At 36.7% G+C, this 27,706-nt stretch overlaps 2 protein-coding genes across 2 annotated transcripts in view; one reads left to right on the top strand and one right to left on the bottom strand.

The window, feature by feature from the left end:
• Nucleotides 1-94: 94 nt before the first annotated feature.
• On the bottom strand, nt 95-5,230 carry ddx59 (DEAD (Asp-Glu-Ala-Asp) box polypeptide 59). The gene is made up of 8 exons (XM_014967374.2): nt 5,155-5,230; nt 4,074-4,897; nt 3,820-4,002; nt 3,631-3,720; nt 2,902-3,153; nt 1,312-1,464; nt 945-1,073; nt 95-765 (listed from the first exon to the last, which is right to left on the bottom strand). Exons 2-8 carry the CDS (start codon nt 4,875-4,877, stop codon nt 505-507), a joined length of 1,872 nt encoding a protein of 623 aa, XP_014822860.2. The 5' UTR covers nt 4,878-4,897; nt 5,155-5,230; the 3' UTR covers nt 95-504.
• A 1,855-nt stretch (nt 5,231-7,085) lies between these two features.
• camsap2a (calmodulin regulated spectrin-associated protein family, member 2a) overlaps nt 7,086-27,706 on the top strand; it is a 43,643-nt gene continuing 23,022 nt past the window's right edge. Inside the window, exons 1-4 of the mRNA XM_014967363.2 lie at nt 7,086-7,750; nt 10,917-11,176; nt 25,464-25,625; nt 27,326-27,406. Coding sequence (XP_014822849.2) covers nt 7,612-7,750; nt 10,917-11,176; nt 25,464-25,625; nt 27,326-27,406 — 642 coding nt within the window. The 5' untranslated portion in view covers nt 7,086-7,611. The remainder of the gene's footprint in view (nt 7,751-10,916; nt 11,177-25,463; nt 25,626-27,325; nt 27,407-27,706) is intronic.

Below are 27,706 nucleotides of genomic sequence, written 5' to 3' on the forward strand. Positions count from 1 at the left end.
GAGAAAGCCAATCTAATTACTTAGCAGTGCTTTTATTGTCAGTGTACATTTTTAAAAACGCACTACTGAAAAGTATCTTTAAAAAAATACACTATTTGTCTCAAAAAGAAACAAATTAGTCAACTTTATTTGTTGAAAAGATTTGACAAAAAGATAATAATTTGCTCAACACCGTTTCACTTCTAGCAGAGGCACAGTGCCACCTGAGTATTTTGGGGGTCAAACAGTCCCTAATCTTATGAAAGAAGAATTTCAAACATAAACACACTAGTATAAAAATAAAAATTTTTACCAAGTGGAAACTAATTGCATGAAATGCACAGAAAATGAGAACATTCTCAATTTATAACTTTAGTAGCTGTAGCTGCATTCTTACAATGTTTACAAAAAGGGATAGTCAAACTATAGGAAATACATGTTTATTTGTAATTAAACAAAACACAAACTTAACATTTAATATGTCTATAATTAACAGAAAGCCCCAGTACAGGTTTGACCAATCAGTTACTTCTTGCGACGGTCATGTTTCTTTATGATGTCCAAGAGGTTGTTTTTAGTAACCAGTATGTCGTCATGTTGCATCTTGTTCTTCTGACTTTCCCTCTTCTGCTGTTCAAAGAGGTATGGTGAGTTTAGGAGCTGAGGGGGCAGGATGGACCCAGTGGGTTTGACCCTGTTCACCACCTCCAGGAACAGCCGTTTGTTGTTGTTGTTCAGGAAGGTGATCGCTGTTCCCCTGTGGCCCAGCCTTCCCGCCCTCCCCACCTGGTGAGAAAACATAAAAGATAAACTAGGAGACATATTCTGTTTTCCATTTATACTCAAAATGCTACAATAATAATAATAATTAATAACATAATTAGATGGGGGTTTTTTTTAACTGTAATGTTCTAGTTATAACCTAGACAGTAATTTTGAGTGAAGTATGAGATAAGTTTACTAACCTGATGCACATACTCATCCATTGTGTTTGGCATGTCAAAGTTAACCACTAATCTCACATTGACAAGGTCTAGTCCTCTGCCCAGCACACCTGTACTGATTACTACTTCAAAGTCTCCATCCAGAAGACCCTAAAAAACCAGAACACATTTTACACAACGGAAACTTGACAGACTGTATGAGCTTTTACTAGGTCTAAAAACATTACATTGCATTTTACTAGATTAAAATGTAGAATAATGGAACATTGGTAGATTTGTGGGTTGAGTAACTACAATTATTAATTCAAGAACATCGATCTGTTTCATTAAACACTTGGCGCTCTTTTATTCTTCCATGTATCAATATTCTGCATGCCGTTAATCTCACCTTAAGGATGCGGTTGCGCTCCCTCTGGTTTTTGTCAGAGTGAATTGCTACAGTAGTTAGGCCCGTCACCTTGGCAACTGCCTCACACAGGAGATCGGCACCCAGTTTACAGTCGACAAACACCACGACTGGAGGCTGGAACAGTTTGTTATCCTAGGAGGATGGAAACTGTATTTATTACAACCATAAAGTTGTTGCACTAACAGAATGTATGGCTACAGTGACTATGGCCATATCCAGTAAATTAGAATATATGTTCCAATGGGGCTCATTTATCAAATTAAAAGTACCTTTTGAAAAGAATATCTATTAAGCAGGTATTAAGCATACTTTTCAATAAGCCCACTGTATTACAAATGTTTTTCTTAATGGGCTGATATAATGCTTTCATTTTAAATATTATGTTTTCATTACAAGTAAGCAAAAAAAAAAAAAAAAAAAAAAAAAAAGCAGAAATAAAAGACTAAAGATGTCTGTCATTAATCTATGTTCCATTTAGTGAATTTAGTTATCGTACTAAAATAAATTAACTTTTCAATAATATTTTAATTTATTTATTATGACTGGGTTTTTTTTTAGCCATTTTATAGGCTGATATTAAAAAATCAAACTGCAGAGTCCAAATATAAATCCTCAATCACATGTTTGAGCTGGATTTGCTGCCATTTGAAAATACTTAGCAGCAGATATAACACACCAGGAGAAACTTTAAAAAGCATTTTTAAGTGCTTTAATTTTTTTGCAATCATAATAAGTAATAATAATAATAATAATAATAATAATAATAATAATAAGTTGAAAACCACATTCATTGAAACACAAAAAAATAAACACTGCATAATGAATGTATATAATATCAATTTCCTTCATTAATAGAATTTTTGAAACAAATGAACTTTTCAGCCACATTTCAATTTATGTTTGGAGTAACTGATTTTCCCTTTTTAAAATCATATTGGCACCATAGTTTTGTATTTCTCATACACTTACCCCTGTCCTTACAGAGTTATTTTCCACTAAGAACTGAAAGAGTTCTGTAATCCTTCTAAAAATGAGGTTATTCTCAGGTAAACTATGGCTTAACAGTTTTTCCCTGGATCAAATAGAGCAGACCTGCTTCTCCTTTCTTTGGATAAATGTTGTGGGCCATTACTTGGATTCCTGGACTGAGGCCATGGCTCCAAGGCTGTGGTAATTGCAGTATAAACATGGTGTTAAGGGAGACTGGTTGTTGGAGTTTAAGGAATTCCTACATACAGTTGCCAACAAAAAAAATAAATAAATAAGCTGGTACCCGTACATGGCAGGACTGGGAGATAAGAACAAAGACAAAAATATGGGTTTGATTAGCAAAACAAATGTCAAATCTCCAACTACAATACTTCTTGTGCTACTCTCTAAACAAGTTGGATTTGTTCTTTGTAGTGCACCAAGATCTTACACAAAAACAAAGACCAATTTTAAAACCTACGCAGGAAATGGAGATAAGATTACAGTGACACTCCATCCAAAATCCCTCCTTTAACCCTAAAACTTAAGCAATTTTTGCCTTTAACTTTTACAAATAAAGCTAAAAAAATATAAACTTACATTAAGTATTTCAAACAGCTTCTTCTTCTTAGAGGGCTCCTCCACCCAAAGTAGGATCTGCCTGACGTTAGCACACGGTTGGTTCTTCTCACCGATAGCAATGCGCACAGGGTCATGGACCAAGCGAGCAGCCAAGTCCTCCGTCCCTGCTGGGATAGTGGCCGAAGCCAGTAGAGTCTGGTGTTCCTCTGTAACATGCTCCAGAACCTCCAGAACTTGTTGCTGGAAGCCCATCTTCAACATGGTGTCAACCTAAAGGATAGACCACAGGAGTCATGTTGTGAAAGGATTTTCAGGGTATAATTATAAAAGATTAGCTAGTCTTTGTTACCATGGAGCTACATATCTTCAAATACTTTTTCACCACTGTTATTGACTTGTCTCTGAAACTGCAAACATTAATCACGAGGATTTTTTTTTAGAAGTGCCAAGCTAAGAAGACTCTCCTTTTTAAAGGACCTACGATAACTTATATTTTTTAAACTGTTGTACATTGCTACAACGTGAATTTTATTGGTATTTTATCCGGATCTTAAATGATATAACAATACAAAGTAGAGAAGCAGCCCCTGTACACTATGTAGGTTTACTCCAGAAAACCTGCTTAGCCTGGTTGCCGGGGCACTAGGGCAGTCCACCATGGTTTTGTGTTGTAAAAATGACAAAATGGGAAAAAGTTTGGTGGGTATGAATAGATATTTGCAAAGCATTACATTAAAGTTGTCTTACCTCATCAACCACCAAAATCTTTACTTTGTCAAGTTTAAGTGCTTTTTGTTTCAGGATTTCAATGAGCCTCCCAGGCGTAGCGATAACAATCTAAAGGAGATTAAGAGAAACCAACATGATGATGGGGAAGAAATGCTACAAAATTTCACAAAACAATGCTTTGACTGGAGTGAAAAACAGGGACTTTACTTTGATGCTGCTCTTGAGGCGGTGCAGCTGTGGGGGAAGAGGCATGCCTCCCACAAGCAGGGCTGTTCTCATGTTAGGGATGCCCATCACCAGCTCCTTGGCCTGTCTCTCTATCTGTATGGCCAGCTCTCTGGTGGGGGTCAGAATCAGACCCAATGGACTGCATATGCCGTGAGCTGCTTCCTGAAAGTAACATTGAAAAAGAATGACTCAGTTTTTGACATCTTCCTGTAAAGGAGGCTAGATTACCTTACCTCTAGTGCTCTCACAACCACAGGCAGCAGGAAAGCTATGGTCTTCCCTGATCCTGTGTCAGCGCTGGCTATCACATCCCTCCCTGTGAGGCCAACAGGCACCATCTGCATCTGGACTGGCGTTGGAGCCTCATAACCAGCTTTTTTCAGGTTGCCACTTAACAAGGATGGAAAACCACAGTGTTCAAACTCAACAATAGGTCTTCGGACATCTTTTCCCTCGGTTTTAATGCCAAGCTCCAATCTAATTCGCTCCACTTGTTCATCTGTGAGGCCTGAGATGAACGGATCTTCCCTGTAGGAATAGCCTGCTTCACTTGTACCCAGATTTACAGCTGGATGGTGAGGTTGAGAAGTCCTTCCATCTGTGTTTTTATCCTTAACATTAAAGGCATCATGTCCAGGCTTAATTCCCATTTGCAGTAAATGATTGGCTTTGCATTCAAGGCTGCAAACATCATTATCAGTAGCATCACATATGTACTCCCCATAACGTCCGCACATCACACAGACAGGCTCTCCTGGCTCGGGCCATCTCTGGCTCTTTTTGAAAGATTTCACTGGTTCCTCTTCTTCTGCGTCATCTGAGGAGGACTGAGCTGCAGATTCACATTTTGCGGTCTCCGTCAAATGTTCACCTTTGTCAGTCTGTGTTTTTAAGTCTTCCCATGCTTCATCTTTCTGCGTGGATGCCTGCAAGTTTATTTGGTCACAATCCTCTTGATCAGTCTTGATTTTCTTACTTAAGCCGTGCCCTGGTGCCTGGACAGGTCTCTTTACTTTCAGTGCTCTTGGCATAAACATTGGAGCGGTGGAAACAGGGCCTACGATGTAGAAATGTGAAGAAAAAATTACAATAAATACAAATAATAAAGGATGAATAAATTATAAAAGATAGCGCCCCGAATGGCTGCTATGACTTTAAAGTCTTGTAAAGCCACATTAACGTTATGAGCAAGGCACAAGCGTTTTGTACGTTTTGTGTTATATATCTAGTATTATTTTTTTCACCAATTACAATTCACAAATGTAAGAAAAATATAATAGATTTCTCTTTAGTACACGGTGATAGCATGAATACCTTCACGAGTCTCGTCAAATCTTCCAAAACAACCACAAAGCGCGCAGTGATGACGTAATTACGCACTGCAATGTGGGTAAGGTAGTTCTTCGTTTGTTTAAAAAAATAACTGATAGTACAACGTAAAAAGGAATGAGTTAAAGTGGATAAACGATTGCATATTTCATTTTGTGGTCAACACATGAAATATAACAATAATGAAGCTGAATTTATCTTAACTTTTTAATTATAATTTATTTATAAATGTTGTTTTCATACACAGTGTAACCAAACCAATTTTTCACAGATAAATAGCGGTAAATATGTCCAGACAATAAAACAAACACAACAAAGCTGATTTGTGTCCAAGTACTGGTAAGATAAATGTAGTTTCTCAAAAAAATGCAGCTCAGCTTATTATCATGATTTAATCTCTAAAGATCATAGGATAAAATGTTGGATCAATAAAACTCAAGATTAAGGTGAATATGTGTTCTCTTGAAGATGGGTCCCTTGTCTGAAACAATCTAGCTGTCGGTGTTTGAGATCTAAACATATGAAATCTGATTTTCTTTGCAAATACACCTCTGAGAACTGAAAATATGCTGAGGAGACGGCAAAAGTTGAAGAATGATATATGTTATAATGATATAAAAAGTCACGCAGAAAAAAACTGTTGAAAAAACTTGCTGTTGCACGCTATAGTTTAGATGTAGATGTCACACGTGCTGCATTGTTTTTGTTGTGCCAACTGACAGGAATGGGACTTTATCATGCACTGATAAAGGCAAATAAACATACCATATAAAAATCTAATCTAATCAAGCACAATTTTTTTCAGTAAATCAATTACATTTATATAGCGGTTAAAAAATTACGCTAAAGGTTAAATTAAAAAATATATATTAAAATAAAAAAAAGAAATAAAGCATTCATTACACAACATACGGTTGAAACAGAAGTTTACATCCATCAAATAAAAAGAACATACACACTTTTTTTTCACTGTCTGATGTTAAATTAGACAAAGCTTCTCAGTTTATTCCTGATACTGACCAAATGTATGTAAAGTTCTGAATTCAAAGAAAGTAAAAAAATAAATAAATAAATAATAATAAATCTCATAAAAAATATTTTTGCTAACTTTTCTGGCATTTAACATATATGAACTATTTTTAACCTAAAGCAAGTGAAGAACTGGTCTGATTTAACTTCAGACAGTGAGGAAAAAAATGAGTAGCATATGTGTCTTTTTATTAGCAGATATCTTGTTTTAACTGTAACTGTTCTTCACTTTAAAGAGGAACAGAGGATCCTTGTCAACATTTTGTTTTTTGTTTTTTTTTATGATAGCTTGCATATCAAAAAAATAAATATGAGGAAGGATGTGGATAACATCCGAAGCGGGAGGATAACCTTCAGACATATTTGATGTGAATAATGTGTAAAAACTGTGCTGTGCTGTGGTGTTTTTGTAACATTTTTAAATGTTACAAATTTAATTATTTAAACATATAACAGAAAAAAGGCATCTAAAACTAAGAAAAGCTAAAAATGGTTGAGACAGTTATGAAGAAAGTAAAAACACTTGAAAAGATTGTTATGGGACGTTCACTGTTCTGTATTAATAGTGGGATAAAGTATCTAGATATTTTATATATGAATATAGCATGCATAATACAAAACTAACATGTTGACTGTTACAAATAATCTTAAAATGTCCGATTTAATGAACGCGTTCAGTATATGCTGCTAAGGTGCGTTCAGGATGTAAAAATAGAGAAGAAAACTAATTTAATCAAACCATGATTGTTAACCTTCAGAAGAAAGTTGTAATAATAATATTAATTAATAATTAAATAATTAATTATTAATAATATGCTGAAACCATGTCCGCAAATTGACGCAATAGCTCGTAAAGCTGCGAGGAACTCTAAGAAGTTGTGTTATCCGACTGAAATAGAAGGCACCACGTGCGCATGCGAACTACCCAACAAAGGTGCGGGACTGGAGAACCTCGGAGCGGTGCGGCAGGACAACGGCAGAGGATAGGCTGAATGAAAACGAAAAGACAGAATAGCCAGGTTATAATTACAATGTTTGGTAGATATGTAAGAAAGAAGCTGTCTGCTTCGCCACCAAAATAACGGAAACGTTGCTGTTCTCACTTGACTCAAAGAACAGCTTTTTCCCCCTCCTGAAAACCTCGAAAACCTGTCCGACGGAGTCCATTTCAGCTGGTCCCACCGAGAGAATGGATGGGAAACCCCAGGACTAGCAACCCGTTCTGTCAGCAAGAGCGAGAAGGACAAAAGCACGACCATCTGTGCGTTTTATGACTGAAAGAGGCTGCCAATAAGCAGTGAGGAGTCATTTCACCTCTCCAGGTTACAGCCGCCTATTGTTTTTTTTCTCCATACATTCCGGTGGTGGGATGCTCCCTTAGGGTTGACTGCATACAGCATCAGCGGAGGAAATATGGGTGAAGTTCAGGACGTCAGGGATGCGAAGAAGAGCTTCGTCGCTCCAGCCATAAAGTCCTTCGAGCATTATGACTTTTCCCGAGCCAAAATCTGTTGCAGCCTCAGATGGCTGGTGTCCAAGGCTTATGGAACAGGTAGGGCAATATTGTCCATTTTCTTTATTTTCTCTTAATTATAATTTTAAATAAGAAATGTAATTTCATATTTCACATAGTTTATTCAATTCTTTGTTTGTCTGTTTTATTATTCAATCATTTCATGAACACTGCACACAAAGATATCTGGCAGTATCAATAGGCCTATTGTTAGAACCCCCGAAAATTCCTTTTAAAAAGTAGCTTCTTCCCTTTTATTTACAGTTATGTTTTCGTTAACCCTCTTTCATAAGCAGTATTCTACAGTTTTGTCACCTGTGGCCATCTTACATTCTGAAATGAACATTAAAAAAATCATTTGTTTTATAGGTGTTGCACTGTCTTAAAATAAGCAACTCTTAGCGTTCTGGATCCAAGTTAAAAACAATCTAAAGACAAACATCACATTTTGAATAAAACATAATTTTCCAGCGGTATCTGCATGGAACATTGTGGAGCTGATTTATGTTAGGAAACCTTGTCATTATTGTTCCGTATTGTGATGGTAAATTTCAGTTAAGCCATCGCTCATCTTTTATACCATGATCAGGATGTTCCCAACAATCACCTGGAGCTCTGCTATCTGGGTCACCAAGATCTTGATCCAGTGTGGGAATAAATATCAGGGAAAGTCCATCTAGTTGGGTGAATGTAATGTTGTCATGCAGAGACTGAATGCATAACACATGCTGTGTAAAAAAAAAGTCCACCCAATCCTGATGTCAAGCAGTTTGTTACAATCTCAATGTTGGACTTGTTGTTATTGGAATGATGATTGCAATACAATATATTCTACAGCTCCAGATAACAGACAAAGTCGGCTTGACAGTGGGATTGCAGAGAACTTCATATTGTCCAGAAGTGTTTTCTTTTTAATGAGGGAGCTTGGTTTTGAGTGATGGAAGTTTAAGCATTCAGGTTTGTTCCATAATGATGGTTTGCAAACTTATCTCTGACAACATAGATGAAAGTAAATGGTGAGTCAGTGTCTGCGTTTAACACTATGCTTTAAATGGATCTAATGGTTAACAACTAAAAGCATAATTTGATCCAGTATAATATGTATTTTTCAGGCCTGGATAAAAAGAAAAAACAAAAAGCCAGTAAAAAAAACAACTTTTGTTTGTACACTTTACTCCCTGTCCCATTGTCTAAAAGTTCTATCCATTCAGCCATTCATTTATTGTTCTCTCTGTTGTCTACATGACATTTTGACATAAAAGTGAGAAGAAACCTTGTATTGAGCACTATTTTAATGTTTAGCCCATCTGCTCTGGTGCATTCAGCGAAGCTTGGTGTGTTAGGGCTCATCCTCTCCCGCTGCTGTTTTGCAACAAGCCTGCAAACATGACATCCCTTGCAGACCTTCTGTGTATTTTCAATCAGGACTGAATGAAATGGGTTGATTCCAAAAATATAGCCTTCCTCAGGGAGCGGGAGGGAGGCAGGGAAATAAAAGACAGTGAGCGGGCTCATATCCAGATCCCTGCCTACGCTGTACCGAATGTTCACATTCATCTCATTGCAGTAATGCAGGAGCACATCAGGAATATGCAAGTGTGCACAAGATACAAACCACACAGTGGATCGTCTCACAGAAAGCTGCAACACATCATACAGTGATCTCATTTTTAATGCACCAATTCATCTGATGTTATTTATTAGAATTATGCAGACACACAGATCTATTGTGGCATGAATACCTTATTTCCAGTGGTAAGTGACAGGGCTTCTATGAAGATTTATTGAATATGATTAAATAAAACTGCTTAGAAAAATATTCATATCTTATGCTTTATTCCATTTTATCCATTAATCTTTCTAAGGATAGATTTACATTGCTTCCTTTCTTCCTTCTTTTTTTCTTCCTTTCCTTCCTTGTTTTGACTAATCACTGAAGAAATATCTCCATAAATTTATATGGTCTGCAAACTGGAAAAGTCTGTAACCTGACACAAAAACATGTTGAAAGCTGGAAACAGTGTTTTATATAAATAAAGATATAGATTATCTTATGTATGTAAATACTAAAATATAAAGGCACTTAAAATACAGAGATGAATAACAACCATAGGAAAGTTCCTTCAGGAACAAATGTAAATATCAAATGTAAATATCAAACAGGAACAATGAAGAATTAAAGATTAGAATCTGAAGTTACATTTCTTTCTTCGTTTTTCTTTTTTTTAACAGATTGTGGTCATATTTTTAAGGGGGATAAAAGCAGTATCTGAATAAGCTCTGGTGTCTGCATCCCTGATTCATAATCACACAGAGTTAATCTCTAAATGTCCTTGTATTTGACCGTCAGGCAGGTGACTGACAGATTTTTGTCTGTGTTTGTCGGAGCTATGTAGTAGAGAACATAACATCAGTGTTAAATGCTAAATGCGTGCTGTATTTCTGTTTAGCTAATGCTACTTTCTCAGTGATAACTTGAGTTTATTATTACAGCAATAAAATGCTTCAGTCCAAAAGGCAAATTTGATGAAGTCAGTCGGGGTGGGTTGAATAAATTTGTTGTTTTTTTTTTTGCACAATTAGTGAAATCCTAGTTAATTTTTGGCAAATACTTTGTCATTGACTTCTCTGAGGTGATGAACATGCAGCCTAACACTCACATGCAGCCAGTCCCTTTGAAGACGCAGGCAGTGTGGAGGGTTTTCCCAGAGAACTGAAAGCATCACAGATAAAGACGAGTTGAATCGATCGGATTCCACTCCTGCAGTTTCTATAGCAACACTAAAGTCTATCCGTACGCATCCATGTCAAGAGATAATACAAACATGCAGAGCAAAGAAGTAGTATCAGAAAGGAGGAGATTGATTCAATGACTAATGTTTTAAATTAGTCAGAATTTGTGCATTATGTTTTATTTATTTATCTTTCTTTCCTGAGTTTTGCTTTTGCGTTTCTTCTTTAATTTGTGAAACTAAGGCTAAAAGTGAATAGATTTTTCTTGTCTGATGTTTGTTCCATTTTTGCTTCAGATTTTGATTTCACTTAAAACTGGATTTTGAAAAGGATGATGTTAACATTCTAACAACCAGTCATGGAGAAGTCATAGCTCTGTGGTTATCCCATAAGTGCCGTGCTAAACCTGCTGAGCGATTTATGAAACCTTTTAGTTATAAATCCATCCGTTTTCTATCCCACTATTGAACAGACAGCATCCCTGCAGAACTACAGGACCCCTTCTACACTGACCAGTATGAGCAGGAGCACCTGAAGCCCCCTGTGACCAGTCTGCTGCTGTCTGCTGACCTGTACTGCAGGGCCGGCAGCCTCATCCTGAAGAGCGATGCTGCCAAGCCGCTGCTGGGCCACGATGCCGTCATCCAGGCGCTGGCTCAGCGCGGTCTCTACGTCACTGACCAGGACAGACTGGTCACCGAGAGGGACCTGCGAAAGAGGCCTCTACAAATGGTGAGATACTTTGCTTATTGGTTCTTTTTTGTAGGCATCAGGTTTTAGACTCAAAATCTGATGCCTTGTGTGGAGGGATACTGACCAGTTTTCTCTCAGCTACAGAGGCCTGTTTTGTGAAAAGTCGTTTTTCTCATTCCATATGTCTTACAAGCATTATACTAAGACAGAAGCTGGACAAGCAGGTATTTTAGCTAAAACAAGACAAAACAATTACTATTTTATTTTTTTAGTGTTTTTTTTGTTTTGTTTGTTTTATCAGAATGTAAAATGGATGAAGCGCTTTCGAAACAACATGTCTTAAATGTTTGGATAACTTAAGTCCTCAAGGGCCGGTATCCTGCATGTTTTTGTTTTTTCCCTGGTTCAACACAATTGAATCAGATGAAGGATCATTAGCAGGCCTCTGCAGAACCTAAACATGCGAAGCAGGTAGGTGGCCCATGTGAATCAGCCATGTTGATGCAGAGACACATCTAAAGCTGGCAGGACACCGACCCTCGAGGACTGGAGCTGGACTCCCACGTTCTATAATAACTAACATTATGAGGAACAACCTGAGGAAAATGCAAAACAACACTCAACATGTGGGCATTTCAACAAAGATTGGAACCAAAGGCTCAACAGAACACTCTGACTTCAACCTCTGCACTTTGTTGTGTTGAGTGTTTATTTCCAATACATTTAGGATGTATTCTCCCATAATTTTTAACTAATTTGTCAGCGTTTGAAATGAGATGGCTTTAAAGGCTTCCCGCTGAGTTCGGATGAGGTTTCCTCATTATTTTGGAGCAAAATCTCAGTAGGATGCAGTGCCGGTTCAGTGAATAGCAATTGAGATGCGATTAACGCACACTGTGCCTGCAGTCTGTTTGTAGACCCTCGCTGCTTTTATTTCTCCTCTATGCTAGTTCAGAAGTTATTTAAGTTTTACGTCAGGATTTACATGTCAGATTTCCAGAGAAGAAGACAAGCAGTTAGTATTTGTATAATTTCACAATAAAATGGAAAAGCTTATTATACCTCCATCTGTTAATCTTTGGGGGGTCGGGGGGGAGTTTCTGGGTACTGGCTTACCCATCCCTTATTACTTCAAAGAGTCTTTCAGTTGACCTTGAGCTGTAAGTGGGGTTCACACCAGAAACAAGCCCAGCATGGATCCTGACTGACTGGTTAGCAGGGAATAATGTAAAGCGTTTATGTGTGACAGGGTTTCTAGTGAATGTGAAAATGAGCTGATAGATTAGTGGGAAATGCCAAACAAGTTCTGTCTTTTATTCTTTTTCAACTTTCTCCCTTCCCCCCCGTCACCTGCCATATCCCTTCACACCACTTCATGATGGTTGTTTACCTTTTTCAGATTGGAGCATCAATTATTTACAGCCTGTCAAAATCTGACAGGGCTGCACTTCCTGTGCTCCGTCGAGGTTAGGCTTATCGAAGACCAGAAACAGGAGAAAGATTTCTCTTTTATAAGATGTGGAGAAAACATCCTTAACATGTGACTTCTTTTGAGAGAACAGAACAGTCAGCACCTACCTGCAGTTAAAACTGCTAGAGTAGATTCATTACATTTTGCTTCGTGGCACTTTTTATTAAGCATCCTTCCTAACTCAGCAATTTGTGTCCAGGGAAAGAATTTTAGGAATAAGCAAGTCTACGTGATGTCTAAATCAGCCTCACTCAGTCGGTCAGAAGATGGTGATGCTGATAATGTCTGACTTGTGTCATAACACTGCATATTTTCTGACATTTTCACTGGGTTTCTAATTTGACTTTGCTTTGCAGTGGTATTTTCTCTGTCGCTCTCTTTTTTTGTCACTGCTCTGCCCACTCATCCTTCTGTCTTCTGCCATGTGATGAATTTGCACACGTGAAGATGCAGAAATCGAATCGCAGATCCCACCTACTCAGTCGCCCACACTGATTCTGTATCCCAGGCTCTATCTTCTCTACCTGATTGGCTTGTAGAGTGTAAAGGAAGGAAAAGCAGGGTTAGACTGACAGTCTGAAGGAATGTTTCTATCCTCATACATTGAAGCTTACAGAAAGCATCACTGGAAGAGAAACGTTCACTGTTTAGTTTGGACGATTCCTTTGGCTTCAAAGGCTTTCTGTGCAACTTTGATGAACATCAAAACATTAAGCAGCCTACATAGTTACCTCCAAATAATCTGAGTACAATTATAGGTACATTTCTTTGCATGATAATAATGCTGCATCAGAGTGTTTTTAATATAGAATGTATGCACTACTTCAGACTATTTATGAGTGACTTTAGAACCTAAAATACAGGAAATCTAAATAAATAAAATTTTGATTTTTGTCTTTTCATGCATGTCCATTTATCTAATGTTTGTGGCACTTTTTAACAAGATTCAGTTATATAAACTAGCTCTAGATTGCTCCTCAGATCAATGAAGCAGGTCAGAAACAGTGGCTACCATTTAATATACCAACAATCTGATCTGCAGTGCAGTTCTGGTGGTTAATTGTCTTGCTCAAAGGCAGCTCTGCTCCTCAATTATCACTGCTCATATCCACCAATAGCCTTAGGAAATTAGCATCACAAAGGAGCAGGTTGTTAATTCACGCTATCTCATACATACTGATGAAAATTATTCTAGTTATATGATAAATTTGTGCATCACTTTGAGTCAGTGAGTCACTTTAAATGCTTGTTTATCCATCACTTCTCAATTTAATGCATACAGCTCAGAATTTCTTGCAAGGAAGTAAATCCAACATCGTTAGCAATACACTGCGCGTCAGGGGGTGAGATCGCATTGAGATGGCATTTCTTCAAAAAAGCTGAACAGTTTAAATCAAAACTTTCAAAATATATCAAGATGATGATTATATTGAGAGGAAGAGAGTGTAAAAATGATTTTTTTTTAAAGAAAGGCATGTTATGTTAGTGGCTACTGCTAGAAGTGTAAATTAGTTGGTGATGTTTTGCATTGGAGAGGATTGTCCATTGTAGTGGGACACAATTTATTCTAGCTAAATGACATGAGTTCTTACTGATAAATATAGTCTGTAACTATGGAAAATAATTTTTTTAAAACTTTATTATTTACCAAAGTGGTTGAAAATGGTGCATGTCCAGGCTATGATTCTTTCATGTACGTAAATGAGACTGGCAGGCTGTGACTGGAGAACATTAATCAGAGACAAGAGGGTCACTGTAAATAAAGACATGCAGAGATGGGAGAATCTGTTGACAGGATTGTTACTGTATTCAACAAATCTGGTTTATGCAAAAAAAAAAAAAAAAGTCACGGACTCAGAGAAAGCATGAAGACAGAGTCCCAACAATGATACAATAGTGTTTGGATTGCTTGTCCTCAACCCCACAGGTGAGCAGTATTTACCTTTTTCCTGGAGGCAGTATTAGTTTTTCAGTAACAAGAAGCTGCTCCAGAGAAGGACAGAAGGTTAATACAGGGTAGGAAAGACATACAGCCAGAGCTACACTAGTACTGCTCAGTACACTAGTACTGCTCAGTACACTAGTACTATTTAGATGAAAACACAGTATGTTGGTATGGCCCAGTTGTCAATTTTAAATCACATCTGTGGAAAAACTTGACAATTCCATTCATCCAGTCTGAGCTATTTCGGAAAAAAAAAAAGGACAAAAATTTCACTCTAGATGTGAATACCAGCAGTTATACTTGAAAGACTGACATTTTTTGAAAAATGTGGTTCTGCAAAGTATGATTTAACCTGACATAATGTAAAACTTTCAAGGATTTACTTGTTCAAGGCCGTTTATGTACTTCAGCCATAATTACACTTTATTACAAGAAATTTGATCAAATAATCCAGAAACTTGCAATCAGAACATGAAATGAAGGATTGATTTCTAACATATTATGCTTTATATAATAAAAAAAAGTAGGTTTTGCCCAGCTTGATTTTAGTCTATTGATAAAAAGGGTCGTGTTCAATTAGCACATGTTGCTGTTAAGGATACCAACAGCAGCAACAGTAGTTTTCAGAAAGACTTGTTGGTTACATTTTTTTTCGACTATGTGATGTAACAGATCTGAATCTTACACAAAGGTGCTTTATTCATTTGTGTTTCTAAGCATGGCACATTTAAAACAGAGTCATCTGAGTAAGTAATTAACTCACCATATATGGACTCAATATTAGTTTTTCAGCTATGCAGTGATGTGCTGTCTCCTGTTTAGCTTGGATGAATTTGGAGAGTTAATTTCCTCCTATTATTTTACCTCCTTTTTCTCTGCCTCCAACACATCCCCTATTGGGCTGGCGCTTTCGTTTCCATGGTTACACTCCCGTAGGTTGAGGGTTTCTTTCATGTGTGTGTGGTGGTGGATGCAAGAGTGGGGGTGCTAGTGCCTGCATATGTTGTATTCAGCACGATGAGCTTGTATGTTCTGCGTGCATTTGAACATGTCTGCTGTGTGTGTTTGTGTGTGTACGTGCGTGTGTGTGTGTGTGTAGTAAGGACTGTAGTGGTGTTGAAAGGCTGTGAAAGGGAGAATGCTAAAATGTTGGCTTCATCCAAGCAGGCAGATGGCATTTCTAAGACTCTGTATCTCACACTATGATACCCCTCCTTACACACACATTCATATGCAGAACTAAGGAAAGCTCTTGTGGGGACCAAGCCGAGCATCGACTTTACACAACTATGTTACATTAGCGGTGCCTGTAGTGACTTATGCATAGCACTCTGAAACTTCCCTCTTATGTGATTGAAAAATAAATACAAGTGAATTTAATATACCTTGATTTTAATAATCTATTAGCAAACAGTGAGAAGCTAAACAGAAAGATCTAACTGATGACCAGTCAAGTTATTTCTGTCTGATTCTGGCTTAATCATAGTAAATATATTTGGAAAATGTCATAAATGACTCCCAGGCTGTGAGTAAAATATGGCTGGATCATCAACACTGAGGATATCTTTTGGCAAGAGAGCTGAATCTCTGTGTTCATGAGAGCATAAAAAAACACTCCCAAGATCTTACGTCCAGATTGTTTCGATCTTCTCTTTAATTGCTTGCATTGTTTTGTTCGGATAAAAAATTGAAAATGCTTAAACAGTGTGTTCCTTTATATTTTTTAAAGGCAATGCTTTCTCTTCTGCTCTGTTTTTCTTGTGCATCTTTTTTGTTTGTTTGTTTGTTTGTTTTTTGGCATTTCCGACATACCATATGAGAAAGCTGGTTGCCTAGATTTGCCAGGGCAGCTTTGCTCTACAGAAAGGATATCTGGAGATGGTGTTATGAATGTGTGACTGATCTATTACGTCAGGGTTGCACCTTGTATCAAAGTAGACAAGTCACACTGATGAAACAATGTACTCTTGTATATTATTGTATCCAAAGCTTTATAAAGATCACAAATACGTTGCTATTTCTCCCCTAATAAAGCAGGAACAATTCGCTTCATTTATTTAATAGAGTCATACCAGTGAAATACCCATCTGTATTTTAAAATCTCTTGATTTTCAGTAGTAGTAGTACAAGCATTTCTTGCACACAGTTAATTATTGGTTGTAAAAAAAATCTGTTTAAACTTCTGATTTTGAACTGCTTCACTAAAATGTTTCACCTTTTGATTACTGTGGCCATACTTTAAGCCTATTAAGCGTTCTTAAATCTCCTTAGAGTTTAAAGAAGGGATTTTATGACTAATATCTCACCCTCTGCAGTTATTGCAAGCTGTGGATTACAGGGTTGTAATGCAGCAGTAATGAATATTTATTTAAAATATTACCTGTGTCTGATTTGGTAGCTTTCTTTGTTCTATGCAAACAAACACTAAATGAGCATTTGAGATAGAAAATGTGTAGCTAGATGTTATATGATTTATCATGGCAACATTTAGGAAATATTTGCAGATGATCTGTTGATATGTTCTTGGTCAGACCCACTTCACTTCAATTCACAGTATCAAGCAAACAACATATAATTGTGCTTGTCTTTATTTAACTTTTGCTTTACTGATGCTTTTCTGGCCATCATGCCTCTGTGCTATTGCCACATTTTTCACCTCACCACCTTGAAAATCTGTATGTCAGATTTCTGTGCCTCCATCATCAGTCGTAATGTTACTGTCAAAGACTCTGAAGAGACCATAAAGATGGTTTCTGATCTGTATTGTTGTGAGGTTGTCTTAGACCTGAGATAGATGCATTTTAAAAAAGCTAATGAAATCAAGACCGCATTTTCCCTTTTCCTGACAGAACAGCGGTGATTATGCTGCAGAAAATACTGTTGCCCTCCTTTACTGATTCATGCCGAACAAAAGAAAGGCAGCAGAGAAAGCTCCTAGAGAGGGATTTTTAATAGCATGCAATACAGCACTTTGAAGTTTAATTTGAACTACTCCATTAGGTTCCACAGCCACTTTGATTAAAATGAGGTTTATTACACAAGCACTATGTTACTTCTATCTGCATACAATATTTTTTCAAACCAGAGGCCTCTTTCAGCACATACTTGAGGGTCAACACTGGCTAGGAACCCTGATCTAAGGTTAGCTTTGAGGTTTTCACCTAATTGCTAGGCTCTTTTTGTATTCAGGGGGAAGGTATGCTGCTCCAAACATTCGATGCCACACCTCACAGTTGGCATTTTGGAGATGTTAAAATCTGCATGTGTGAAACTGTGTGTGAGAGCACTTTTAATCGGGTTCTTTGGTGGACTACTGAAGACAACCTACCATCTATCCATCTGAAAGTTAAAACCAATTTGAGATGATCTGTGTAAGGAAGACTATACATGTATGAAAATACATTTATGCTTGAGTATTTTACTCCTTCAGCAAGAGAAACATGCAGTTAAACCTACCTACTTGTTGACTGAGCTTGTTCATGGTTCTAGACTTTTTACTTTTTTTGCATATTTTAAGACTTCATCCATATGCTCCTTACCTGCCAGTGCATACATAAAAAGGCAAAGTGCATGTAAAAGGTTAAAACCTTTTTTTCCACAGTATAGCATTTTCTATTTTCAGAACATTTTCTGACCTCTGAAGAGACCGAAGAGAGATACAGCTAAGTGGTTTTCCATGTCCAGCAGAGTACTTACCTGAAATTAGACAACTTCAGTTTCTCTGCTTTAGCCTAGAACTTTCACAGGAGAACCGTACGACTAAAAACAGCATATTTCAGTGTTATTTTGTGCTCAAACTAATTTTAAACGGATATTTTGCTTTGTATTGTGTGAGTTCAAAACACTTTGTTTAGTGGAATTTCTTTTCTATAAATAGTCACTAAAGCCTTGACATGTGGGATTTTCACAAGTGTAGAAAGTGTCTTGTTGCACAAGTGTAGAAAAATACATTGCAGACACTTTTTAGCAGGTCTCTGTGGTTCACATTTGCAATTCTTTTATGCGATGTTAAGTCAACCTTCTACAAAGGATTAGCCATCTTTTTTTTTTCAATGCAGTATTAAAGATGAGTGGTATTTACCTTTTTCCTCAGAGAGCATGCTGTGTGGCAATACAATGGAAACAGGATATCGACCATGAAGCTGCATCTCTTTACCTCCTGGGGAATCGGCTTAAGATTTATGGATTCAATTGGCTGAAAAAGCAACAATATGGGTTTTATTCTTTAAAGTATGTTGGCGTATTAGTGACTGCATGGTTTAAAAGGGATTTTATTATGATTATAGTGATCAAATACCTCACTACATATTTTTATAGTTATCAGGCAGAATTTTTGATCTTGTCAAAACTAAGTCAAACAGCAGCAATCTTTTTGGAATCTTAATAGTGCCCCAGTCAAGGCGTCTGATCTTCGTGAGCTAGAGCGATCTATTGAAATTTAGCAAAGCAGCTGCAAGAATGTGTAGTTGGAGGAGTTTGATGCTAATTGTTGCTGATAGAAAGCATATGTGCACTGCAAACCTAAAGGTTATAAACCATCATGATATAACAGGGGAAAAAAATCTCTACTACAAATGTCAGGGTGGATTTGTTACAACAGCAATAAAGCTTTGGTCTTCATTCTTTTTCCCCTTTATCCTCCCTACATCCATTCAGTTGCTACGGTTTTTACATATCCTACTATATTTAATCAGAAGTGGATTCATACTCCCAGGATCCTTTGTCATTTGGTATACAGTTCTGTATCTGGCACTGTAAATAACCTGAAATATGTTTTTTGGTGCATATGCATGCCAAAGCTTTTGTGTACTGTTGCACAGACCAATTAGAGAGGCCTTTTCTAAATTTAGATAGACATTTGTATTTGTTTTGTTACAACAGATGCTTTGTTACAGGGTTAGGTCGTAATTTGGCTAGTTGGCAGCTCTGCTGCAGACTAAAAGCAGAAATTGTTGCCATTCTGTAAACAATAAAGTTAACAAATAAGCTTCTCAAAGAGAAAAGTATTAATCCACTTACATGAATATCAATCAATCTCAAAACAGCCTTAAAATCCATGAACCAGTATATTTTCAAAGTATAATATTGACTTTTACTGTTACTCTGCTATAGTTGTACTTTTATGAACAAGAGATTGCACCTATTTTTCAGTGCCGTCTGACTAACCAGAGTCTCAGGATTTCAAATTTTGAGATTTTTTTTTTTTACCCTTTCTTACCATTTTGCTTGTTTAAATTGTGAACAATGTAGCTATATATGCAAAACAGAACAAGTAATTTTTTAATTACTGAGGCATTAGACAATATTTACTATCACTATATCAACATCAATAGTGTGAGTAGTGTGAGGAGCTCCTAAATCTGAAGTAGTGTTTTCACTGTAACACATCTTCCCTCACATTACCCTGACAACATTCAAAATAATTAGAGACTGTGGGTCTGTGGTTTACTTAACAAGATTAACTCCCCCTGTTGTCATTTTATGTTATCAGACCAGATTACATCCAAATCAATGTTGTGATGTTACTTAGCAGATGTGCTCCTAAAGAGTCCTTTGAGGGTTCTCAATGATCTCTTGGCTTTTTTAAAATTACTGTTGCTTTACATCAAGTGTCTTGTTGCACAAGTGTAGAAAAAAATTTAGTTTTAAAAACTAGTGATAGTATCTTTGTGCCTGTCTGAGTATGCGTGTCTCTGGGATTATGTTTAACACTGTTTGGACAGGCTTAATGAGGGCCAGTAGGAACTAGTTTGGCAGTGTGTTATTAGATGTGGTTGTTTTGGTGCTCTGATGCCAAATTACAGTTAGAGGAAATGAAACATCACACTAATGAGATTTCACACAGTTAATTTAGTCTGAGCTGCAAATTCTCCATCATTATTAGATTGATAGATTATTTTCATTCTTTAATTTAGGGAGAATCTTATGAATATATCTGTCCAGAATATTTTATCACGTTTCAAAGATAATGCATTAATTGTTTCAGGTTTCTAAGACTTTGTTCATAGAAATTAGTGGCAGAGCAAGTTGTTCATCTAAATGGTAAGTTTACAGCTAAATACAAGGAATGCTGAGTGTGCTGAACAACTAAGACTACATGACCAGGACTGTGACTATTGCTATGATTCTGGATGCTTCGATTTACAAAGCATATGTATTTAGACCATTGTTTTTTTGCCATTTACTGGATTGAAAATGTGACTTGAGTTCAATAAACATTGTGTATTCATGATTTTATGGAAACAGAGAGACTGTAAAATCTCAGATATTTTTAGGGGTTTGTAAAATCATCGAGCAAGTCTAGTTTTCTTTAAAAGTAAGGTAGGTAGTAATTAGGTGTTGAAAACATTATGCAACAAAAACCTGATAGATGCAGCAATATACTTTTCAAATAAAAACCTGGGATTTTGCGATAACAAGTGGAGCAACCACATATAATAGATGACACTTATGTTACATGAACTCTGCTGCCCGAAATATGCTTTAATTGGATTCTCAAAGGCTAACAGTCACTGCGAGAAAACTGGGTCTCGTAACAGGGGATGAAAGGGATGGAGACACTTGTTTCCAGGGCAACGGAAACAATGGGTTTAAGCTAAGGTTCATCAGATGTTCATTAGAGAAAAGAGATTTTATTTTCATTTTAATGGTGTTCAATTTTGTCAAATGGCCGGTGCTTTTTAATTCTCTGTGAATCTGACGAGTCTCATCGCCAGACTATGTTGTGGTCATTATCTTACTGAGGTAAAAATCTGGTCACGGTTAAAATAGGACACTGATCAGTGTGTCGGGTGTACAAACTCAGTTAAGTTTTTTTAATTGCTCATTCTCTGTTTCATTTCTCACAGCTTGCAGTTACTTATCTTAAGATCCTATTTCTTGTAAAGTGAAGAGAATATTATGTTGATTGTTCGAGACTCACCTGTGTGCGATTTACCCCAGATGTCAGAGTTGCGAATGACATCACACCCAATTACACTGTTCAAAAAATGGGATTTTCTCATTCTTTGGGCGGGTAATTCTCACGAACATGGTACAACTTACAACAAAAATAAAAATGCATTGTATGCACACAAAAACACACCTTCTTTATAAAATAGAATCTAATTTTATCTTTCAATGTAAAATTATAACCTCTATGCATATTTTTAAAGGTATTTTTAGACATTTTAGTCTGACTTTGAAGAAATAAATTCATTACCGTAACACAATTTTGATGAAGAAATATGAAACCACAAAAACATTTTTCCACTTTTTTTGGACACCATGGACTTCAGTGTCCACAAAGGAGAAGGTACCAACAAAGAATAGTCATTAATAACAAAATTTATTATTTTAATGTAAACAATTATTTCATTACCGTAACATGAATACATTTTTAAAATCTATTTTTGTTCTAATTTTGTGTTAAATCATTAAATTGAAAAAACAACACAACCATAATATAAAAGAGTCTGACCATTTCATTGAGGAATTAAAAAGTTCATGTAATTCTTTTATCTAATCTAAATAAATTATCATAAAATGAGCATAGCGGTAATGAAAAAACGTATGTCGGTAATGAATAAGAATGTTTCGGTAATGAACACTTTATAATTACACTAACATTTAACTACACATAAATAATAAAATGGCATGTAACAAAACATACATCTGCAAATTAAACATTTTACCAACGTTGAGCCATGGAAACAAACCCACAACTGACTTTTTTTCATCTCTGCTTATTGCTTGGAATGTAAGGTTGGGCAATTGGACGAATTCATCAATCCTCAGGAATAGTAGGGCTGTAGTGATTCAATAATCTCACGATACAATACAATACACGATATTCTGCTCATGATACCATATATATTTTATTCAGCAAACAATACAATTCAATACACTTTTGCAATTTTCTGAAAGATTTTAGAGGGACAGAGTGATTTTGGTGACATTTTGTGACTTAGAGTTGGATTGAATTAATTTAACTGAAAACTGATTAAAAGCACCAACTACACAACACCTGGCTCTAGTTGGACATGGACACAGACTTAAAGTCGACAGCTGGACAAAATGAATCAAAGAAGTGGTGAGAAAACATGTTTCTTTTAATTGAAACAGTACAAACTATAGCTTACATGCATTTGTGAAGTAAATAAAGTGCACCAAGTACCTGCTCTGAATAGTTTGATACCTTTTTAACCTTGACACTTAACATCTGAAGGAATCACTCTAAGCCTGATGACCTAATCACTCTCCCGGCAAAGCAAGCAATGAGTGAACAAGATGACAGTTGGATGTTACAATACTTGCATTACTATATCGATTTTTTTCTAGGAAAGAAAATATTGATATATATCGCAAAAATCGATATTACACAGACCTGGATAATAGGCTATGTCCTTCACTGGGTGTTTTTTTTATTTATTTTTATTCATTTATTCTTATGTAAGGGTGATTTATTTATTGAGGTGGCTCGGGCATCCTCACCAGATGCCCAAGCCACCTCAACTGGCTCCTCTAAATGTGGAGGAGCAGTGGCTCTACTCTGAGTCCCTCCCAGATGACCAAGCTCCTCACCTTGTCTCTACAGGAGAGCTCAGAGAAAAAACATTTTAGCCTCTTGTAGCTGTGATCTTGTTCTTTTGGTGATGACCCAAATCTCATGCCCATAAATGAGGGAAGGGTTGTAGATTGGCCAGTAAATTGAGAGCTTTGTCTTTTGACTCAGCTCTCTCTTCACCAGGGCAGACCAGTGCAACTGAGAAAATGTTGCATATTGCTGAACCATAATGGAAAGCCATTACTGCTTACAATGAAAAGCAGTATATGCTTCACTGTGGACGCTGCACCAATCCACCTGTCAATTTCTCACTCCATTTTCCCATCCATGACTACAGATATACTGGGAACTAAACCTGTAGATCATGACCTGATGAAGCCAACAGGACCACATCATCTGCAAAAAGCAGAGATGCGAAGGCCACCAAAACGGACCCTGTCCACATCTTGGCTGCGTTTAGAAATTCTGTCCATGAAAGTAATGAACAGAATCGATGACAAAGGGCAGCCTTGGCGGAGTCCAACTCTCACCGGAAACCAGCCCGACTTACTGTCAGCCCTTACAGGGCTCCCTGAAGGACACGGTCGAACACCTTTTCCAAGTTCACAATACGCATGTAGATTGATTGGGCGAACTTCCACGGACCCTCCAGGACCTGCTGAGGGTGTAGAGCTGGTCTAGTGTTCCACGACCAAGACAAAACCCACACTGCTCTTCCTGAAGCTTAGATTCGACTAATCCAGAACCACAGAATAGACATTACCAGGGAGGCCTAAGAACCCTCTGTAGTTGGAGCATACTCTGTAGGTGGACCACCCCCCCGGGCTGCCAGTCCAGGAGAACTGCCCCCAGTATACATCTTCTTTCACTCATTCACCTTCCAAGTAAAATTTTGATAGCGGAATATCCTTAACTGAATCGAAAAACCATCAAATTGGATCATGAGTTGAAATGGGTCCCTCTGAATCTAAGCATTTTTGGAAATTTTAATTGATATCCAGCACTACTTCCTTTTGCCCTTCACATTAGGTAATTAATATTTGTTGCCATAAAATAGTATAACCATTTTTCATAAGTAGGAAGTAAATAAAAAACTGCTGTAATTGTGTAAAAAAAAACAATAAGAAGGAGCATTAAAGTTTAAATGCACTATGTATTTATCTATGTTTTCATTTCAAAAAGACACTGTTCATCACCGTAATCTTGTTTTTCATTACCGCAACAGGTCTAAAATTACGCGGTAATGAAAGTTGTGCATTACGGTAATGAGTGACAATCGCATGAGATAGCTTAAAATGGTAGCATGCCATGGTGAGTCAGCTAAAATTTTTTCACCTACAATACAAATTCCCTGATATCTTCTCTACAGAAAAATATCTAATCATTTACTTTTTAAGCACATGAGGTAATGCACATTACGGTAATGATCGGCTGTGGTGTGCGAATAGGCGTATGCAAGGAGAAACATAACAATTATCATAATCAAAATATGTCAAACAATCTTATTTTTTAGCCATATTTTGTCTTCTCTTCTTTGTGGTACATTATGGGTCAAAATAACTCAATTTTAAAAAATTCTATAAATTTAACAGGACTTCGAACAAGGTGCTACGGTAATGAGTTTTGCACCTCTGGACACTCACTTTTATTAAAATATATTTTATTATTTAATAGGAAATCATTAGATATTACAATATTGAGCTAGTTTACATTATTTTACACAAGTTGGTAGTATTTTTTTATAAACCAGCTTGAATAATTACAATGATAAATTGAGGTGAAAGCATTTTTTTTTACTGTGGACGCATTACGGTAATGAATTTCTGACTCTAAAATTAGTTAAAAAACATTTAAAAAAATATTTTGGTAACTAACAATTAACTGTGCCAAATATTAGAAATGATGATTGTTCAAATAAAAGTGAATTATTTTTAATTTTCATGAGTATGACTTTAAAATCTTCTTAGACATTCAAATGACTGGGTTCGTGAGAATCACCCGGGCGCTAACTACTGGAAATAAATGCTGCTAAAAATATACTAATCATTTTCAATTACATATACATTAAAATAGCACAGAAAAAATGTTGTCAAATAACAATTTCATAGCACTATGTGTTTTAATGTATCTGATTTATTAGGATACAAATAATCAAATGCACTAATAAAGAATAATGCCTTTATTTACTAAATTATGTTTGCCCTTCTGCCATATTTTACACAAGTCTAATATGACACAAGACAAAAAGTCAGACTTTGGAAAAGTTAAGACACTCCACCATTAATGTGGATAAACTGGACCAGCCCTTAACTGCACATGAACTGTTAGTTTTCACCTGCTAACTATTGTGCTGTTGTTCTCCCAGGGTGCCCACTTGGCCATGATCGACACTCTGATGATGGCGTACACAGTAGAGACGGTAAATGTGGAGAAGGTAATGGCTTGCACTCATCAGTATTCATCCGGCGACTCTGAGGAGGAAAGACCATATGATACGGAGGACGCTGTGACCACCTGGATTAACAAGGTTTGGTATTGTTTTTCTGTTGCAGTTAAAGGCTTTAATCCCTTAAATTATATTAACTCCAATGTCTAGAATTGTATCTGCTTATGCATACAAAATGTAGGATACTGTTTGTTTAACAGAAAATAAAACATTTCTCACTACATATTTTTATAATTAAAAACTAAAACTTGTATTAGACTGACTGACGGAACTTAACATAAATACCTTACCTTGGGAAAATATTCACACCCTTTAAAATCTTTCACATTTTGTCACATCAGTGTGTAACAACAACCTGCAGTATATTGAAATTTTATGTGGCAGTTCAACACAAGATACATGATTGTGGATTTTTTTTCTCTCTCTTTTTCCTTCCAGTTTGCTGCAAGTCTTTCTGTAAACTAGGACTTGCATTGTTTATTATCCCCTGTAGTCTGGTACTGCTAAATAAATTTCAGTTCAAACAATTGTTTTCAGAAGACATCAGTTCAATAAACAGAGTCCGTCTGTGTATGATTAAATCTCAGTATAGACACAGCTATTTTTTAAGGGCCTTTCTCAAAAAATAATGTCCTTCAGCTGAAGGACATTATGAATAGTGTTGGTGGCTGAACATCTGCACTGACAAGCAAGTACAACATTAATCACAGAAGTAGTTTGCAGTATCATCGTAACTCTGGGGGAGTAAGTTTGTCACTCTATTTGTAAAAACTTTGACGCCATGTTTTATTTGCATTACTATTGGCAATTATGCACTACTTTATATTAGCCTATCATGAATTTCAAATAAACAACTTTGAAGGTCGTGTTTGTAAAAGATTTAAGAGGTATGAATACATTTGCAAGGCACTGTTGTTACAGCATAAACCTCTCTGTAAAAGAACACAGCTTATTATCTATCTAGACTTGTAAGACAGGCCTGAGGAACACGCAGGGACTCATTTTAGATGATAAAACAAAAGGGCAACATAAATTTGGAACTTCTAACTGAACCAAACAGGATATGGGCTTATGTCAATCTAAACCAGTTATCTCTACAAATGACATTCACACTGTTGCTTGTGGAAATGGATAACTCAGCAAACACTCTGCTCATCTGGCATTTATGATATAAAATGGGTAAACAAAATCAGTTTCTCACAAAAAGCCCTCTCAGTGTCCTCTATGAATTTGCAAAAAGCCACTTAATAGCTTGAAAACAAAACATTCTTCTAGTATTTCACACTATGCTATTACAACAAATATAACATGACGAGATTTGAACCTGCACTACTTCTAAAACAAATCAGCTGTTAATATATTTCTCCCATCCACATAAATTGCAACATGGTTGCTTTTGCAGGGCTGCATGCACAGATGGCTCGCAGACGCACTGGAGCAGAATCCAGTCAGACTCTGTTTACATTCTTCTAGCTGCAGCTCTGGAGGGCTTCCAGATCTGGGCTTCAAACACACTCAGAGCAGACAAAGGGTTACAGGAGGTGTGGTCATGGTCTCCCGCTAGAAAGGCATATGGCTCCCCGTTGGAATACTCACTACTTCCACAGCGTGCAGTTTATAGCACACTGGATTAAAACAAGTAAAATCAAATCCTCTGTGTTTTCCAATGTAAAACCATCATTGTTTAATTTATTTAATTACTTGGAGCTGCTTTTTACATTCTCAAAGATGTTGTTTCTTTCTTTGATAATAGAGTATTATTTTTTTTCCTCCCCCTTTAGGTAAATGAGTATCTGAAAGACGTTGCTCAGGAACAGAAGAAGAAGGAGACACAGAGTGCTGAGCAGACTGGGAGTCCTAGGGTGGGTGTTTTCTTTTGACTTTTGTCATCTAGCTGTAACACTTCACACACTGTATATACTGTACACAGTGTGATGGACACATTCAATTGAGCTGAGTGAAATCCTTGGCTCTGAGTAATGGATTTACCACAGCATTTCTCTTTGACTGGCACTTATTTTTCCCAGACCTCTGTGTTACTACAGTATCTCAGACAAGTTTCTTGGCTGTGGGAAGCTGTTTAAACTCAGCCAGCATCAGAAAAAATCTCAGTCAGATATTTTTGTTTCACTGTTGATTTAATGAATATCAAACTGAGAGAT

Source organism: Poecilia mexicana, unplaced genomic scaffold (genome assembly GCF_051168715.1).
Source record: "Poecilia mexicana isolate PSO_F unplaced genomic scaffold, ASM5116871v1 scaffold_4, whole genome shotgun sequence".
In the NCBI taxonomy this organism is placed as follows: Eukaryota; Metazoa; Chordata; class Actinopteri; order Cyprinodontiformes; family Poeciliidae; genus Poecilia; species Poecilia mexicana.